We start from the raw sequence: 19,583 nt of genomic DNA, 5'->3' as shown, positions 1-19,583 counted from the left end.
GTAAATTTTTCTTTCAGGACATATGATTATCTCTTCATTCCCTGTTTTCTGTTTTTCAGACACATTTTGCGATTGACAGACAGTCCTGGTTTTCGCAGGGATTACCTTGTAAATGCTTACTTCTTGTAATAGAAAAGTGTACTAATGAAACCCTGGGTGACAGTCAGGGCTCTATTCCTTCTGTTTCAAAGAGCCATGTTATAAAGACCATTCAGTTTATTATACCTGTTTTACTTTGGATTGTTAGAGTTAGAGGATAGTTATGAAGAAAAGATTGCATTTTACAAATTATGAGACCATCAATAAATAAATGTCTTCTCCAGATAACCCTACATGGTGTCCATTACACCTCTTCCTTTTTATGTGCTCTAGAACAAAGGTTTCCTGTATGCCTTTCCCTCCAGCAACCCTTTGACCAAGATATCACAGGGTGTGCATGTTCAGGGATTTGAACAGAAAATATGTAATGATGTTCCCCATTTCATGCAACCTTCTATCACAGCAGCAAAAGACCATAGTGCACTGAAGCCTAAAATACTTAAGACTTGCAGTCTGGTAGATATAACATTGATGCCACTGTGGGAGAATGTTTTCAATGAGGAATCACTAAGGAAATGAGAAATCCTAATATTGGATAATCCCGCCTTGCAAGAGTGGAGCAGATTTTCACTTTGAGCAGTAGCATTCATATTTATCCCAAGACTGACTTGGCTCAGGAAGTTGTCCTTTATCACTCTGTCTTATGTGAGAAAGGTTTTTATCATGCATCAGAATGCACCTTTCATCTATTTCAGCTTGTCTGCCCTTTGAACCATCATGAAAGCACTTCTTAAAAGGGGAACTGCACTTGAATCCATCAAGGAAGCTGCTGTCTCCTCCTTGAGACTTGATTTTTTTTTTGAGAAAAGCTGGCATTTGCTTCTTTGAAATCTTCAGGGTCAATCCCTATATTTATTTCTTAGAAACGGTTTTTATGACCACTTCCTCAGCCAGAAGAATATTAGAACTAAGGACCCATATGTGCAGCATGATTTATATGGTCCTCTACAAAAAGGATAACGTGGTCCACTGGATCATTTCTTCATACAGATTGAAAGTGACCTCATGCCATTAAGATTGCAGTGATTTTCTGAAATCCAGAAACTAAAGGAGAAAAATGTCTGCTACTTTGTTATGTATAGTGAAAAAATATATTTTATTTGGACTTGACAGTGGAATTTGGGCAGACTAACCAGTTATTTATAATCTTCATTCCAGGCTAGAAAGCAAGACCTGTTTGTTCCAGGCTGGTTGGCAACCTGCATCACTTTATATTGTGAGCACCTTGGTAAAATCTTGCAAGGTCAGTCTATGGCACATTCAACAGTTGCAGCTCCTGCCATGGCATGTTTAATGAATGCTGCAACTCAAAATATCTGTGAGAAAGCACCATAACTACCCACTCATACCTATTCTAGACATTATAAACTGGACAGGATTTGTCATTGCCTATGATTTCCTCCATAACTCTGTAGGCAGTTCCTTTAGCAGCTTCTGGGGGAGTGTTTTGCTTTTAGGGGGGCCTACGGTTCTCTGTCTTTCTCTTTATCTCTCTTGCCAGTTCCTTTACCACCATATGGAGTAGTGATATATTTCCTTGGGGGAGGGGTCAGTTCCTTTAGCCTTTTTTTTGAAGGTAATTGTAATACTGTAGTGATCTTTGCCATTTCTGTGGCACATTTTGTCTTTCAAAATCAGAATTCTTTACAGCTTTTGTAAGGTTACAACAGCAACCACAATCATACTGTAGTTATCTGACCATACATCATAACCATAGATGTTTATGATCTCTGCTGCAGTGCATGCTTCCTCCATGCACTCTCACCCCTCCCCATCTAGACTTGTATTTTGCATTAAGAAGTGAATTCAGAGGATGGGCAGTCTGTATTGCACTGATTATTGACAGTTACTGATTATGTTGCACTAATTACTGACAGTTACTGATTGTGTTGCATGGATTACTGACAGTTACTGATTGTGTTGCACTGATTACTGACAGTTACTGATTGTTTGTGTTGCACTGATTACTGACAGTTACTGTTTGTTTGTGTTGCGCTAATTACTGACAGTTACTGATTGTGTTGCACAGATCATTGACAGTTACTGATTGTGTTGCACTAATTACTGACAGTTACTGATTGTGTTGCACTGATTACTGACAGTTACTGATTGTGTTGCACTGATTACTGACAGTTACTGATTGTTTGTGTTGCACTGATTACTGACAGTTACTGATTGTTTGTGTTGCGCTAATTACTGACAGTTACTGATTGTTTGTGTTGCACTGATTACTGACAGTTACTGATTGTTTGTGTTGCATTAATTACTGACAGTTACTGATTGTTTGTGTTGCACTGATTACTCACAGTTACTGATTGTTTGTGTTGCACTGGTTGAGAAGTTGAATGCTTTGCTTGATTCATAAAGCATGCATGTGTTTGAGGTTGAAGAGCCACCTAAGATGATGCTCTTCACAGTTGGTCACTCATACTAATTTCAGTTTCTTGCTTTTCAGAACTACTGAACTACTTGCTTTACATTATATTTTCAACACCCTCTTATTCCATAATGCATTGTGTTTGAGAATAAGCATGTCTTTGCATACCTACTTTACTAGCAAAAGCAGACGCAAGTTATGCCATATAGCTACCTTCTTTTCTTACAGGTTGAAATCATTTTCTAGCATTTTTTTCTCTGTTATCTTTCCATTTGGAACACCTTACACACATGTATTAAGTCTGTGACTTCAAAAATATGACAACTTTTTAGCTTATTCATGTAATTTAGTAGAATATGCATTGTTGGTTATTTGAAACTCTAGTAACTTACCAAAAGTTCTTATGCTGTGTCAGCAATAAAGACTCCATCACTGACCTCTGAGGACTACCACTATGTGTCCAGTGCCACACTGAATACAAGCACATGCACTACTGCCCTCTGATCATGGTGTTTGACCAGTATGTAATATATCTTGTTTATACATAATTAATATTTGATAAAGCATGACTATGTCTATGTGCAAGATATCCATTATGATCATTATAATGGACTTATTACTAATTTGATTATATTTTTATTTCTCCAAGTCTTTAGGGTTTCTAATACCATGATGGGAATGGACACCATTCCTAAGTAAAAGTATGATTAACGTTCACAAAATTAGTATTGTTTTAATCTTTGATGTTAGCCAGAAGTGCTCTTCTCAGCACCTGCAATGTGCCCGTTAATGACTCCTTCTGCAATTCATACAGCATTACATGTATAGGTAACATATCTAAGTATGATTGTAAACACATTTATAAGACACGTTGCTCCTACTACTATTGGAATTGTCTGGGTATCCTTCTTCCACATAGCCCTCATTTCTGCCTGCAAATCCTGGTATTTTATGAGTTTGTGTCTCTCTGTACGTAAGACACTGTAATCAATGGGTATAGCAATTTCAATGATCAATGCTACTTTTGTCTTCTTTTCATGGAATACTATATTTGGTTTTCTAGCATCTATTTTTTGAATTGTTAGTAATAGGTGATCACATGTGATATAAACTTCATCATTTTCTATAATGTTTTGTGGCTCATGTTTCCAGTGTTTTATAACTACATTAATATTATATTGTTTACACAATACCCAATGCAACACTTTTGCCACATTATTATGCCTTTCAGTACAAAGTCCTTCTGCCTTTCGTATATCACAATCAGCAACAAGATGTGTGACTGTTTCCAATTCTGCTTTACAAAACCTACATTTATCTGTTTCTCCCACAAGTTCAATGGAGTTTGTAAACCAGCTTGTACATAGTCTGCTATCTTGGGCCATTAATATTAACCTTTTTTTGTTTTGGTTTATATTCACCTCTCATTACCTATTTCTGTGTTTGATCCTGATCAACATGAGGTTGTTCCAAGAATTTTCTATACTTGCAATTGTATTTATGCATATACCACATTTCTTTCCTTTTCATCTGATCCTTCACCTTATATTGTTCTCTTTGTTTTTTGGCACATTCCCTGATTTTTTTTCTATTTCTGGTTTGATTTCCATTCCTTCTTGACACTGATATGCTTCTGCTAAAGTAAGTAGGGAAAGTCATCTTAGACTTATTCTCCTCATGCTTCAAAACTGTCACTACATTTGGGTCTCATGAGGTCAGCAGATATGTATGCAGTCCCATGATTGCACATCTATAAATGTAATCAATTTCTAGGAGGCCCATACCTCCTTCAGAATGGGGAATATATAGTCTTGGTGTACACTGATTTTTATAAATCATTTGATGAGCATGGAGCATCCTTCTTGTTTTCTTGTCCAACCAATCCAACAACTTTGGGGGCCAGTCACTTCCAAACTGTAAGTTAGGACAGGAAGAGCAAATTGGTTTATAGCTTGGATTTTGTTCCTGGATATCAACGCTGTCTTCAGTATTAATGTTAGTATTTTAATCTTCTAAAATATTCCTTACTAAGTTTTATTTTCATTTGTTCATGTTTTATTGTTGATCCTTCATCAGTTCTCAAATAGTTATATACTCCATCTTGTGTAAGTTCTTTTATATCACATTCCTTTCCCAAACTGATGTTTTCTTGGTGCTGCAGCTTTACTGCTTTAAAGGTTGCTTTTGCACATTTCTCAAGACCATATGACATTTTTATATCATCTGAAAATGTTTTGACCACTTGCAGTTGTGCTTTCAGTTCCTCATTTAATGAACTATACACTTTCAAATCATCCACAAAAAGATGAGAAGTCTTTACACTTTGTTGTTTTCTGGGAGCCAAATTGTAGCCATGACATAATCTCTTAAGTAGACAGCTTAATGGGTTAACGACAAGACAAAAGAGCAGCAGTGAGAGAGTCACCTTAGAATATCCCCCTTTGAATTTTTATCCCTGGAATAGTAATTTGTCCTTTATCATGACTTATCTGCAAAGTGGTTTGCCAGTTTTTCGTGGTTGCTGTATGTAATTGATCAGTGTAGGGTGTATATACATTTTAAGCAGTCTTTTATCTATGAATGTGGGATAATGTCAATTGTGTTTTTGTAGTCTATCCATGCCATACTTAGATTGTTCCCCTTTATGCAGTTATCCATTATAAATTTAACAACGAATGATCTTTTGTTCTATTGCCATGATTGAGTTTTCTTCTAAATGACTGTAAACTCTGTCAGCATCAGCTCCAGTGTATAGTTTATAAGTTTTTGGAAGGCAAGTTATTGGTGTATAGTTTTTAGGATAGTTTGCAGGTTTACTCTTAAGTAGGAGTATTGTTCTTCCTGTTGTTAACCAGGCTGGGGTCTGTTTGGGGTGTGCATATAAATAATTCTTACTCGTGGCTAAACCTTCATGTAAAGATATTAGGAACTGCATCTGTGACTGGTATTTTCCAGTTAGGAGCTTTTCTTAACTTTGCTTCAATCTCTCTGGCCGTTACCTCATCCCATTTCATATCCTGTACACTTATTATTCTTTCTTTTACTTCTTCTATTGATTTAGCATCTTTGTTATGTTGCATAGGATCTTCATAGATATTTCTTCAAAATGTATCTATTTCTTCTTTTTTGGTGGTGTCTTAATTCCTTTTGCCTTGTTTCCCAATTCTCTACAAACCTTTTATGGGTTATCAATAAATTGCTTATTTTATACTTTTCCTTTATATTTATCTGCATATCTTCTAAGATTTTATGCCTGTGCTGATAGGGTCTATATTACTTCATGAAGCAGTCTATTTATTGATTCTGTATTAATCAAACACTTTAGCGAAAGCTCGATTTAGTGATTGACCATTTCAGCAAATTTTCTCACTGTGAAAGGAAGTAGTTGGCCATCATTGGGAATTTGCCCTTTTCCCTACTGTAGTGCAATCTCAGAGTTGGTATATTTAGTTAGGGGTGTGGGGGTGCAGCCCCCCACATTGGGGGGTGTAGGGGTGAATACCCCCACTTTGCTGAGTTTTAAGTTGTATAGTGTTTGGTACAGCTGCTAGATGGCCCAGTAATTTCTTTCCCTGTGAGAAAATTCACTGAAATGATCGTTTGCTAAAGTGAGCTTTTGCTAAAGTGAGTTTGCTGATATTTCTTGTTTATTATTTGTGGTAGTGCAGAATAGATCCTGATCTGTTCTGACACTGTGCATTGCTTTTAAGTCTATCTTTCTGAGTATTTTTGTTGATCTGTTCCCTCTTCTGTACTCTTCTAACAGTGACACTTCTTGTCTTAATTGCTTTATAGTTTTCTCCATTCGATACTTCCATGATGGCATTCGATTTCTCCCCTTCCTTTGCCTTACTACCCTGTGTTTTTGTGGTAAGACTCTTATCTATTATTAATTTATCTGCACAATAATATATCCTATTTACTTCTGTTATATCGCATGGATCTCTATGAACAGTCCTAATTACTGTGTTCATTTGTTTTATCATTCTATTAACTTTTTGGGTTTTATTGACTTTCTGTAGTTTATTTCTTACATTGATTTTAATAAGTCTTTCCATCTCTACTAAATCAAGCAACTCTTCTCTTAGATCATTTTCTTCTAAACTGAGGGCACATTCTTTGTTCTCCATTTCCTGTGGGCATTCTACAGAAAGTTCCACAGCATCTTCCTTGTGCCACAATCTTTTCAGTTTCACCCTGTCATCTTTTGCTCTTTCATATGGGAACTAACTGTTCTATCACTCCACAAAATTGACTGCATCAGAGATGCCGCAATTTGCAGTTATTAATCCAGTAAATGACATAGTCTCATATTGAGTTATTCTAAGATCATTACTACTAGTAGCATACTTTAGTGCAATATCCAAATCTTCATCTGTCCTGAAACCTGAATGTGCAATACTCACTCTATGCAATATTTTGCTTCACAGGTGCCTGTTAATGTGAAAATTCAAGGTTGTGCAATATGCATGTAATATATGTAAGTGTCTGTCCTAGTATTACTAAATAGTAACTGTTTGTATGTATGTTTCTTAAACTGGGAACAAAGCAACATAGCTGCACTATGTGCAGATCTAAATGACAATAAAGTTTACTTTGACTCTGACTTTCCCCTTGCTGTGTAATTCCAACTAAATGCTTGCACTGATTTCCAGTGGAAGGCACCAACGTATTTTCATATGGTAACTGATCAGATGTTTCTCCTTAATTTGGGAACTTGTTGCTTTATCCTGCTGTGATGTTATTAAAGTTAGATTTTCTACACTAAGTCCTTCACTTTGCAGGTAATCCATAACTTCAGTTTCTATTTCTTTAACTTCTCCATTACTAATTTTCTTTTCTACATTTCCTCTTTGTTTTCTTATTTTTTTTGTATTGTAAAATTTTCCATGTCCAGATGCCTATATTTCTCTTCAAATATATTTGGTGCCACTCTTTTTGTATTGCTTAGTTTTGCTTTCTCCTTTCCATAAATAGTGCACCATATTAAATCTGTTTTTCTTTCTCGTGTCCATATTTCTTCTTCAGATGTCTCTTGCTCCTCCTTTTTCTCCTTACTTTGGGGAATCGTTCCATCAAGCTGTGATGTAACCTGTGTTAGACTTTCTACACTAAATCCTTCACTTCACAGGTATTCCATAGCTTCAACTTTTATTTATCTTCTACTTTAGTCATTTTCTGTTCTGTGTTCCCTCTTTGTGATCTTATTGTTTGTATTGTGAAATTTTTCACAAATGAATGCCTTTGCTTGTATTACTTTTCAAATATCTTTGGGGCTACCTTTTATGTATTGATTAATTTGGCTTTCTCCTTTGCATAAATATTGCACCATATTAGATCTCTCTTTTTTCTCATGTCCATATTTCTTTTTTATACCTGTCAAAAGTATCTAGATTTTGTTCTTCATATTTTTGCACTTCCTCAGTCACTTCGTTTTTGAAATGGCTCAAAGTTTCGTAGTCTATATAATGTTTTCATAAATCTGTTGTATTAATGAACACAAATTGTTATTTGAAGCTTCTGACAGTTTTTCTTGTGCAACTATTTTTTCTTTCCTCTAATGTCTCTCTTAATCTTTTAATGTATCTTTTATCTGGAAATTTTGGGCTTCCTGCATAATAGTAACAGTACATAATTTCTTTCTTATGCTCAATAGTCCACTGTTTCATCCAGTCTTTCATCTTTGGCTCTTTTTTGGCTTATCAGTTTTTGTGATTTTTGTGGACTACTACGTCCTTCTACAACAGAGGGGGCATCTCCCCCTGGGTCTGGCCTAGCCCCATTGTATGAATGTTTTCTTGTCTTAAGGTTTCAACACTGTCATTTTTTTCATTCCTGGTGCCAGTGTACCTACGAGGATTGGGCAGTTTGTATCCTGTGTTTTACGCACCCAGTCATCTTTGTTATATATTAACATACTTCTATCTATGATATTTTCTATATAAAATACAGTCTATATATATCAGTGTCGACTTGGTGAGATTTTGTGAAAACAGGGCCCACCCTGTGAAGGTACTCATCAAGACTTCAGGAAGAATTCAATTCCAGCAATACTGCTCTCCTTTGCTTGCTGACTTATCTCTCCATTCAGATCCCTAGTTTCTGTGCATCTTTAGTGATGTCTTGAGATACTAAAAAAGTGTATGCATTAAGCAGAAGTGTACTAATGGATTGGGATGGTCTTACACCATAAAGCCTGAGTTTCAGCTAAGGAACAGCAACTCACTACTCATTTTGTCTTTTTTTTGTGATAGGTCATACATCCGATGGAAGATCAGCTGACAGAATTTATTGTTTGCAATGCCAGTAAGAATGTACCACTGTTAGGAGATGGAGTATTAAATTTTATCTGCTGTCAAGTGATTCAGGTAGCCAAAGACTATCTGTACAAATCCTTGGAAGGAGTTTTCACACCTACTTACATCTGTGAGTTTCAGGACAACCTCAAGACACTACGACAGGATGTAAATGTCATTACTAACATGGGTGACCGTTGCTCTACACCAATAGTCAACTCCTCCCTGGTTAGATCCTACCACAAACTAATCACCTTGGAAATCCACATCCCTCCCACCCACCACCGGCAAAGGTAACGACCATGAAAAACTTCTCCAAAGCTAACTTTGGACTCCTAAAAACAGAGGTGGCTAACTTCACGGCACACAGGCAAATGGAGATCAGTTGCATGACAGCCAAATCATACACCAGTGCACTGTATGAACACATACACAAATGCATGGATCTCACCATACCAACAGAACCAAGATGCTCTCCTCCAAAAAAAAGAAGCCAATCTGGTGGTTCCATGTTATAAACAAACTCTACAAGAGAAGGAGGAAACTGATGCGAAATAAGGTGAAGTCCCAAGACTGGAAAAACTCCCTTATCAGCCTCAACAAAAAGTTGAGATCCCTCATCAAATCCTCTAAAGCAGCTATGAAAACAGAATTGCAGCCGATAGTAAAGACAACCACAAGGCCTTCTATAGTTATGTAAAGAATCTCCACGGCAATACCCAGATTTGCTCTGAGCTACTGTGCAATGGTACCTCCTATACTGAGCCAACAGATATTGCCAATATCCTGGCCGACAGATTCAGTGCCAGCTATACTCCTCTCCACCCCAAGGGACCAATCATAATACCAGTAGATTGCCAGGCACCCAGTATTACTGCAGCACAGGTTAAAACAGCACTGTCCAAGGCCAAGAATACAGCTTCTATGGGACCTGACAATATCTTTGGCTGTGTTCTACATAAACTACAGAGTGAACTGGCACCTCACCTGTGTGCCCTATTCAATCAGAGCCTCACCTCAGGCTTTGTCTCTATTGAATGGTGCACTGCTACAGTCATCTCTCTCCACAAAGGAGGAGTGACTACAGACCCTGGGAACTATCGCCCCATTAGCCTGACGAGTCTGATATGCAAAGCTATGGAATGCATCATCATGGACCTAATAAACAAGATTATAGGGAATCTCCAAACTCTGGATCCCACACAGTTTGGTTTTGTAAAGGGTAGATCATGCAAGCTCAACTTGGTCAACTTCTTTGAGTCAGTCACCAGAGCTGTGGATGAAGGCAAGGTGGTTCATACAGCCTACCTTGATCTGGCCAAGGCCTTTGATACCATTCCCCACTCAGGAATCATAGAAAAACTCACTAAGCTAGGCATCAACCCCTATATCACTAGGTGGGTTGAAAACTGGCTAACAAGTAGAACCCACAGTGTGAAAGTAGCTGACTCCAAGTCAGACTGCTGACCAGTCATGAGTGGAGTCCCACAGGGTTCGGTCCTGGGTCCTCTCCTGTTTGGTATCTACTTCTCTGAAGTCCAGGCAGACATGAAGGGAATCTGTCTGACACAATTCGCAGACGATTACAAGTTGGGAGCTATTATTAACTCCCTGAGTGATGTTGACATCCTACAGAAAGGCCTCACTGAGACCAACGACTGCTGTCAGAATCATGGCCTTAAGCTCAATGCCAAAAAATGTGTCATCATCTGCTTTGGGAAAAACCCGGTTCCCATGAATTACCACATTGATGGTAGTCCACTGAACACAGAAAGCGTTATAATAGATCTGGGAACACAGGTTGACAGCAACCTCTCTTTTGACCACCACATTGCCACTGTGGTCAAAAAGTCCTTCTATGTGGCACATCTCATTACTAAGGGTTTTGCATCCAGGAAGAAAGAGGTCATTGTCTCCCTCTACTCTTCCCTCATTAGGCAATCTTTGAGTACAATGCCTCATTTGGCACGTACCTCACTAAATACCTGCAACAACTGGAGAGGCTGCAAAAGTACCTCACAAAGAGGATCCTAGGCCTTAAACATTTGTTCTATAGGGACAGACTAAAAAAACTCCAACTATTCTCTGTCTCATATTGCCTACTTAGAGGCAATCTCTGCTTGACTTACAAAGCTACATCTGACCCAGGTCTGTTAGAAATGCTACATCTAAAGAAATCCCAAACCCTCTGCACCACACACTCCAGAGACCTCAACTTCATTACCACAATCAACAGAACATGCTGGAGGGACAGGTTCATAACCCAGAGACTGCCCATGCTATGGAATAGACTTCCCATACATGTCAAGCAGAGCACTTCACTGGCCCTCTTCAAGAGAAATCTTGGTGAGTGGATGGAAAATAGAATATTCACCCCAGGGATCACTCTAGTAGCTTTAATCGACAGAGGCACTGGGAACTAAGGTTGTGTGGCATGATGCCAGGGTAATCCAATGGGCTAGGCTCGTAAAGGCTCCAGGGCCATTAGCCTAGTACACACCTATCAACCTATGGACCTATGAACCTAAACTCTATTCCCTGTATTTGCAGGCTTGTTGGAAAATGGTATCTGGTACTGAGTTGGCACATAAAAAGAATTTGTGTGAAGGAGGAATGGGTTTAACTTGAACCGACTGAACTAATGCACCAATACTTGCATTTGTGTCTGTTTGCTGAACATATTATTGTTTGCACATTTTTAATAGCATTTACTGCTTATTACTAATAGAATAGTCAGTAGGAGGCAGTCATTTTATAGCCTGGAGACCTGAAACACTTAAATGAGTGACCTTCATAGTGTTGTATTACAACTAGAGTAGTTATAGCAATTAAAAATTGGTGATTGAAATTTGAAGATGATACTGCTTGCTAGAAGAAGTTGTGATTTAGGAAATCCAGTAGTTTTATACACATCTGAAGAAGCTAGATCATGTAAATATTGAAATGCTCCTTCACCTGAAAAAGTATGCAGGCTAGTTAAGGGACAGTTCAAACAGACTGCTATAAAAATCTATCAGTAACTGAATGACAGTTTTGACTCCTGACGTGAGTTAAAAAGCTGTTTATAAAGTATCAGAGCAATTTATTTTAAATGTGAAGCATACACTCCTTATATACTGAAGTATTATTCATTTTTTTAGGCCCAAGATTGATTTGCCAGTTCAGAGGTGACTGTCATCATGCAGCTGATGAATAAACTGATTATTATCACTGAGGTACCACTCACTTGGGAGCATGCCTAGTATGTCTAGAAAAATTATCTGCATTTACTCACGTGTGTCATGCATAGGTCATAAGCCTTTCCAATATATTTGTTCCCTTAGCAAAAAAAAAAAATATTTAATTTGAAGATGAAAATGCAGCACTAACTGATGAAATACAGAATGATTTTATCGACTGGCAAACATTAAACATTTCCTGTTACAATGGAATGCCCTTTTTAAGGAGATTTTATCTAACTATTTTGTGGAAGTGACTTATAAACACATACATTTCTTATTCATAGAAATGCTTCCTCAGCTTGCAGTTCAGTCATTGCTTCCCTATTGGAGGACAGAGCCTATCAGAATAATTTTGTAGGACAGCTTTTTTGACTTTTTACTGCTGGCAGTTCACACCAAGCTGCCCCTGCATCCACCATCAAACCACATTCTTACAGATGTGTCTTCACGTCTGCCTCCTGTCAGAGCATAACAGCAGTATATTCTTATCCATGTATAATTTGCTGGGGTTGTTTATTTGATGCTGCTTTGGCTATTTTACATCTTTTCTAACATTTCCTCTTTTTACCGTTGGTGTGCACTGGCCACTTGTACACAAAATAAGACACTGTGGTTTTATACTGTGATTGTCTTACTCTGAAGGGGTTCCTTTGTCTAATACTCCTTTGGATAGTCACTCATAAAATGTCTAAACCAAGTACCAACATCCTGCTCCTACTGGGCACTTATTTAAACACTGTCTTCTGATGTACCTCTCACACACTGATGGACTAACCATGTGCAACAACATGTAAAAAGGAGCATCAGAGAAAGTACAATAGTTGAAAAATTGTTGTCCACTTCATGTTATTTAAAGATACATCTTTTGGTCTTCATCTACCACCGATAAGCTTATCATTATCCAGTAGATCATCACACATTTTGCCCCTTTTCTCAAAATCAGCTGTCTCTAAGGTCACATCAACTTGTGAAAAAGAAGAATAAGTGTATTCCCCATTTTGCCACCTTATTCCTGGAAAATGGACCTTTACCCTATATCAGACCTGTATGATTTTGGTCAGTTTTCCTACTACACAGTCTGAAAACAAAGCTGATGAAGTTTGTAGTAAGCAGAAGCTGATGGCTGTCTTGCAAGAGTATTGTCTTCCCTTTATATTATATTGCTGATCCGAGTATCCTATAAGTCACCTCTGTGTTTTTGGATGACCATTTTAATTTCAAAGACTTTATGTCTTGGTGAGTTTCATTACAAAGTTTTGTATTATACAAACTAGTGGTATGCATTGTGGGGTTCCCCCTTCCCTCTGCTGTTTTGCAGCCATGGACTTGGGTATATGTATATATAGGTCCTCCACACTTTACTGTGTAACTGTGACTGGACCCCTAAAAACCCTCCCACTTGACCAGGCTGTAGCATATTTCAACAAAACATTTCTTCAACACCTAGACACTGTCGCTCCATTGTGCAAAATCAAGGTTAGAACCTCTACAAACCCATGGCTCAGTAAAGAAACCAAACAAATCCTCAAGTCCAGAGACACTGCCTGGCGTTACTATAAAAAAAAAGAAACACAAAGCCTAACTAAGTACCAAGAACTGCAACCGTGCAAAAAAATGCATTAGACTGGACAAAAAATCCTACTACACAACATTACAAACTAAATACCAACACAACCCACAAAAATTTTGGCAAAATGTAAACCAGCTACTAAAATCCACCCAAAAGGCTAACCCCAAACCAACCACCCTGACACTAAAGTTCCCATCGAAACACAATTCAACTCCCACTTTGTGAACTCAATTCTATCCTTAGTATCACAGGACAGTTCCTTCCTCACTACCCCCCCCCAACACAAATAACACTAATACAAGCTTTACCCTCAAAACAGTTTCCACCACTTCAATCAAAAGCATGCTCTCCAAACTAAAAACCTCATCAACAGCAGCCAACCTACTCCCTAGCTATTTCTTAAAACTCACAGCAGATGCTATTCCTATCCCAGTCTCCACTCTCATAAACAGATCAGTTGTTGAAAACTATGTGCCCAAACTCTGGAAAATATCCTATGTTACACCCATACATAAAGGCGGGACCTCCACTGAACTTAATAACTACAGACCCATTGCTTTACTCTCCCCCCTGGCCAAAATCCTAGAAAAATGCATCCATACCCAGATGCTAAACTATCTCCTAGACTGCAACATCCTGTCACCTACTCAGCATGGTTTCAGACCTGCCCATAGTACCACTACAGCTCTCCTCTGCTTCACAGACACAGTAAACCATCTCAAAAATGAAGGCCTGCAAGTGTCAACTCTTGTTTTGGCTATGTCCAAAGCATTTGACACAGTCTTGCACCAAATCCTGCTAAACAAACTAAACCAATATCATCTATCTAATTCCACTCCTACCTGGTTCCAAAGCTACTTAACTGACAGGTACCAAGCTGTGAAATGGGAAAATTCTCTCTCTCCTCAGCTGCCCATAACTATAGGAGTCCCACATGGTTCTATCTTAGGACCACTACTATTCACAGTCTTCACAAATGACCTCCACACCTCCACACGGCATGCATCTATAATTCAGTATGCAGATGACACTACCTTAATCTGTGCTGCACAAAACATTCCCACCCTCCTGCAAACAACTCAACTAGCATTCTCTGGTTGGAAACTACCTTACCAAAGCCCAACTTATCCTCAATCCAAAGAAAACTCAGCTTATGGTTATAACCAGTTCTAACAAAAACACTAACAGTCAATTCACTATCTACTCCACAAATGCTACTCCAATTGCTCCAGTGGCACAGGCTAAGCTATTGGGAATAACCATAGACTCCCACCTAAAATTTGATAGTCATCTGAACTTAACTATTAAAAAGTACATGCCAAACTGGGGTCACTCTACCGTATCAAACCATTTCTTACCAACAACACAAGATCAGCCATTGCTCACCCCCAACTTCTATCCACCCTACTCTATGCATCTCCCATTCTGACTAATCTCAACAAAACTGAACTAAGCAAAATGGAAGCTTGCTATAACAGAATTGCCTGCTTTGCTGCAAATTGCTCATATAGAACTCATCACTGTACTGCTTTGAGACAGCTCCACTGGCTTGAACTGCCCAACCTCCTAACCTACAATCAGCTCTGCCTCTGTCATTCTATCTATTACCTCCCAATAAGTGTCCTGCCCTCAAAACCTAGTACAACATCACTCAGCCAAAAGGCCTCTTAGATCATCAAGCAAACTACTACTAGAAGTCACCAACAGCTACAATAGCTTTGGAGATGCACTATATAGTAGTTCGGCTAAAAAATGGAACTCTGTCCCTACTAGCATTCAAAACACATCATCCAAAGCCTCCTTTAAAGACCTCATCAGGCAACATCTCAAGCAAAGTTGGCAGTGCCATGATTGCTCCCCAGGCTAGTGAAAGCGGATAACATATGCATACTAAATCTAGAGCAATTGATAATTGTTTTTCAATCTTACTCACAAACACTGGCTAATCTACAATGTATGTACTGTACCTGTGTACTATGTATGTATTCTACCTACATTCCAAAGTTCAGCTGTACACCACAAATGTATTACTTACCTTTATTTTTAAAATTAATATCTTTTTTGATTGTTCTCTCCACTGTAACTGTTTGTGCCGCATATCACTGTAAAAACATGTCTCTTGTAATTTGTGTGTATACTGATTATGTCTGAATAAATAAATGCGTCTGTAATTTTTCTTTGTGGAGCTTTTCTCCCGGCCTCTGCTGAAAAGGGCCTTTCGCTCAGTCAGACACCCCGGTTAACAAATGTAAAATAAAATAAAAAAAATATATATATATATATATATATATATATATATATATATATATATATATATATATGGATTCACTTTAGAAGATCAAATTCCCAAAATCTCGAACCCCATATGATCGAGATCAAAAGATCGAGTTTTGGAAACTCGAACTTCTAAAATGAAACCCAAAAAAAACAAAAAAAAGTCAAACATCTTTTGCAGGGGCTTCACCCCCTGTGCCCCCACACCCTACTTAAATATACCAACTCCGAGATCAAGGCTACAGTGGGGAAAAGGAAATCTCCCATATTGCACTGTATTGGAAGCTAAAATGGGAGATTTCCACTTCCTGTCAACACCACAAAAATAAAAACATTACGCACACAGAGCCTACAAGAAGCCTTGCCTCTGTGTGCAAGTAATGTTTTAAGGTAAGTAAAGTGTTATTTTTAAAACTTTACATATTCGATTACTGAAATGTCGATCATATGGTCTCGACCATATGACATTCGAGATTTCAGTAATTGATATGTAAAGTGCTTCCATATATATATATATATATATATATATATATATATATATATATATATATATATATATATATAGTCTACATCACATAATCCAACATCCAAATGCTTGACTTTCATATGGCGAGACCATATGATCGAACATTTGAATGTTCAAAAAAAAAAAAACTACGTGCATAGCAGGGGAGCAAGTTCCTCTGCACCCCTGCTATTTAAATATACCCCTAGTGTACCACTAGTAACCATTACTTGGCAACTTGCTGACTCATTCCAACAAAGCTTTCCTCTTCTTAGGCATCATCCTCAAATGCAGCAAAAATACTTAGCCCACTCCTGCTGGTTCACCTCCCACTGTTTCAAAAAGAAAACCCTAAAAGAGAGCCCTTGCTGGACTCCACAGACTTAGTCAAATAAGTATTGAGGACGTTTCATTACTCTAATATCTGCAAAAAGACTACCTGAACTGCAAGCTCTCATGGTGGGTGATCCCTATCTGGTCTTCCATAGAGATAAATTCTCATTAAGAACAAATTCCTTATTCATGCCAAAGGTTGTTTCAGAGTTCACTTTAAATCTAGTCATCAATATCCCGGTGTTCTATCCAGAACCCAAGGAGAAAGGATTCTATATATTCTGGCTGTGCATAGGCAGCTCAAGTACTAACTTGACAGAACTAATAATCATTGACCCCCGTTTTCTACATGGAGCCAGGGTGTTGTGTCAGTTGTTGCCATATCTCTCAATTCAGTGCCACCCTCCTACCTTCTTCCATAGTCATGCCTTACTGTCACAGGCCTTCTCTGACATAGCCTGTCTATATATTTACTAGATGTCCTCATTTCTCTTGCCTTTTTCCTGTCTGCCCCAATCACCAGATCATCTTTTGCTTTTCTTCTCATGTACCCGGATCCCCATAATCTGTTCTCTTTGACTTTCTCTGCAATTGGAGCTACTTTTGCTTCTGCTCTGATGCCCTTATTTCCTCATCTGTCCCAAAGTGTGCATCATCAGCCATTTAAGACACTTCATCTCCATTACCTCTAGAATCTTAAGGTGCTCTGCCTTTATTGTCTGGGTTTCTGTACCCTACAGTAGAAGTGGTCATTCCACTGTTTTATACACCTTACTTTTCAGATTCTTTGGCATTCTTCTGGCACAGCCCCACAAGTTCTTGCTTTGACCTTCTCATTCAGACTTCCGTTCTCTTTAATCACCCCTCCCAGATACTTGAATCAGTTAACCTGTTCCAGTATTTTTCCTTCTGTCGCAATTCTAAGTTTCATCTGATTTCCCCCATTTGCTGCTATTACAACTGCCTTATGTGTAATCAGTGCTGCATTCCATTCACTTATTCTTTGCTTAAGTTCTGTCCCCTTCTCCTGTTTGCTTATGTAGTCCACCAGTATAAACTGCATTGGGCTAAGAGCTGAACCCTGAGGCACACCCACTCCTACCTGGACCCCCTTTGTGAAACTAAACATAGTTTGTACTCGAGTCATTCATTGGCTCCTTCTACATAGACTGCCCAAATCAACTTTCTTGGGATCTTGCCATATGCTTTTTCCAAGTCTAGGAATGTCCAGAAGGGCTCTTTATTCATCTGCAGCTTCTTCTCAACTAGCTGTCTCATTGCAGTCATCAGGTCATTTGTGCTACATTCTGATCTGAATCCAAACTAATCATCTCTAGTCTTATTTTCTACTACACTGCATATCCATTTATCAGTAATCCTCTCCAGAACTTTCATGCAGAGTGAACAAGAGATTGATACCTCTATACTGCCCAATGTTGTGAGCATCCCTTTTGTTCTTGTACACTGGCATTAGAATGCTTATACATCAATCATCTGGGATATGTCTTTCTGTCTGTACTGCTTTGAGTACCTTCAGTAGCCATTTGTCCTCTATGTCACCCAGCATCTTGAAAATATCACCTGTGACCATATTTGATCCTGATGCTCTCCCTGACTTTATTTTCCTTAGGGCTGTTCTTACTTCTTCTAGGGTGGACTCCTCCTCTTCTTTCATCATAGACTGTATTTGTCCTTTATCATGACTTATCTGCAAAGTGGTTTGCCAGTTTTTCGTGGTTGCTGTATGTAATTGATCAGTGTAGGGTGTATATACATTTTATACATTTTAAGCAGTCTTTTATCCATGAATGTGGGATAATGTCAATTGTGTTTTTGTAGTCTATCCATGCCATACTTAGATTCTTCCCCTTTATGCAGTTCTCCATTATAAATTTAACAACGAATGATCTTTTGTTCTGTTGCCATGATTGAGTTTTCTTCTAAGTGACTCACAGATGCGAAATAAGGTGAAGTCCCAAGACTGGAAAAACTCCCTTATCAGCCTCAACAAAAAGTTGAGATCCCTCATCAAATCCTCTAAAGCAGCTATGAAAACAGAATTGCAGCCGATAGTAAAGACAACCACAAGGCCTTCTATAGTTATGTAAAGAATCTCCACGGCAATACCCAGATTTACTCTGAGCTACTGTGCAATGGTACCTCCTATACTGAGCCAACAGATATTGCCAATATCCTGGCCGACAGATTCAGTGCCAGCTATACTCCTCTCCACCCCAAGGGACCAATCATAATACCAGTAGATTGCCAGGCACCCAGTATTACTGCAGCACAGGTTAAAACAGCACTGTCTAAGGCCAAGAATACAGCTTCTATGGGACCTGACAATATCTCTGGCTGTGTTCTACATAAACTACAGAGTGAACTGGCACCTCACCTGTGTGCCCTATTCAATCAGAGCCTCACCTCAGGCTTTGTCTCTATTGAATGGTGCACTGCTACAGTCATCTCTCTCCACAAAGGAGGAGTGACTACAGACCCTGGGAACTATCGCCCCATTAGCCTGACGAGTCTGATATGCAAAGCTATGGAATGCATCATCATGGACCTAATAAACAAGATTATAGGGAATCTCCAAACTCTGGATCCCACACAGTTTGGTTTTGTAAAGGGTAGATCATGCAAGCTCAACTTGGTCAACTTCTTTGAGTCAGTCACCAGAGCTGTGGATGAAGGCAAGATGGTTCATACAACCTACGTTGACCTGGCCAAGGCCTTTGATACCATTCCCCACTCAGGAATCATAGAAAAACTCACTAAGCTAGGCATCAACCCCTATATCACTTGGTGGGTTGAAAACTGGCTAACAAGTAGAACCCACAGTGTGAAAGTAGCTGACTCCAAGTCAGACTGCCGACCAGTCATGAGTGGAGTCCCACAGGGTTTGGTC

General features: G+C 38.6%; 1 protein-coding gene across 1 annotated transcript in view; it reads left to right on the top strand.

The window, feature by feature from the left end:
• The window catches only part of LOC122813571 (zinc-binding protein A33-like), a 261,075-nt gene extending 249,092 nt beyond the window's left edge, over positions 1-11,983 (top strand). Inside the window, exon 6 of the mRNA XM_044085967.1 lies at positions 11,913-11,983. Coding sequence (XP_043941902.1) covers positions 11,913-11,968 — 56 coding nt within the window. The 3' untranslated portion in view covers positions 11,969-11,983. The remainder of the gene's footprint in view (positions 1-11,912) is intronic.
• Positions 11,984-19,583: the final 7,600 nt, after the last annotated feature.

The sequence above is a fragment of the Protopterus annectens genome, chromosome 10.part0 (genome assembly GCF_019279795.1).
Source record: "Protopterus annectens isolate FY-2018-M chromosome 10.part0, PAN1.0, whole genome shotgun sequence".
Taxonomy (NCBI): Eukaryota; Metazoa; Chordata; order Ceratodontiformes; family Protopteridae; genus Protopterus; species Protopterus annectens.
The sequence above is the reverse complement of the archived record's forward strand: the minus strand, read 5'-3'. Positions and strand labels throughout refer to the sequence as shown.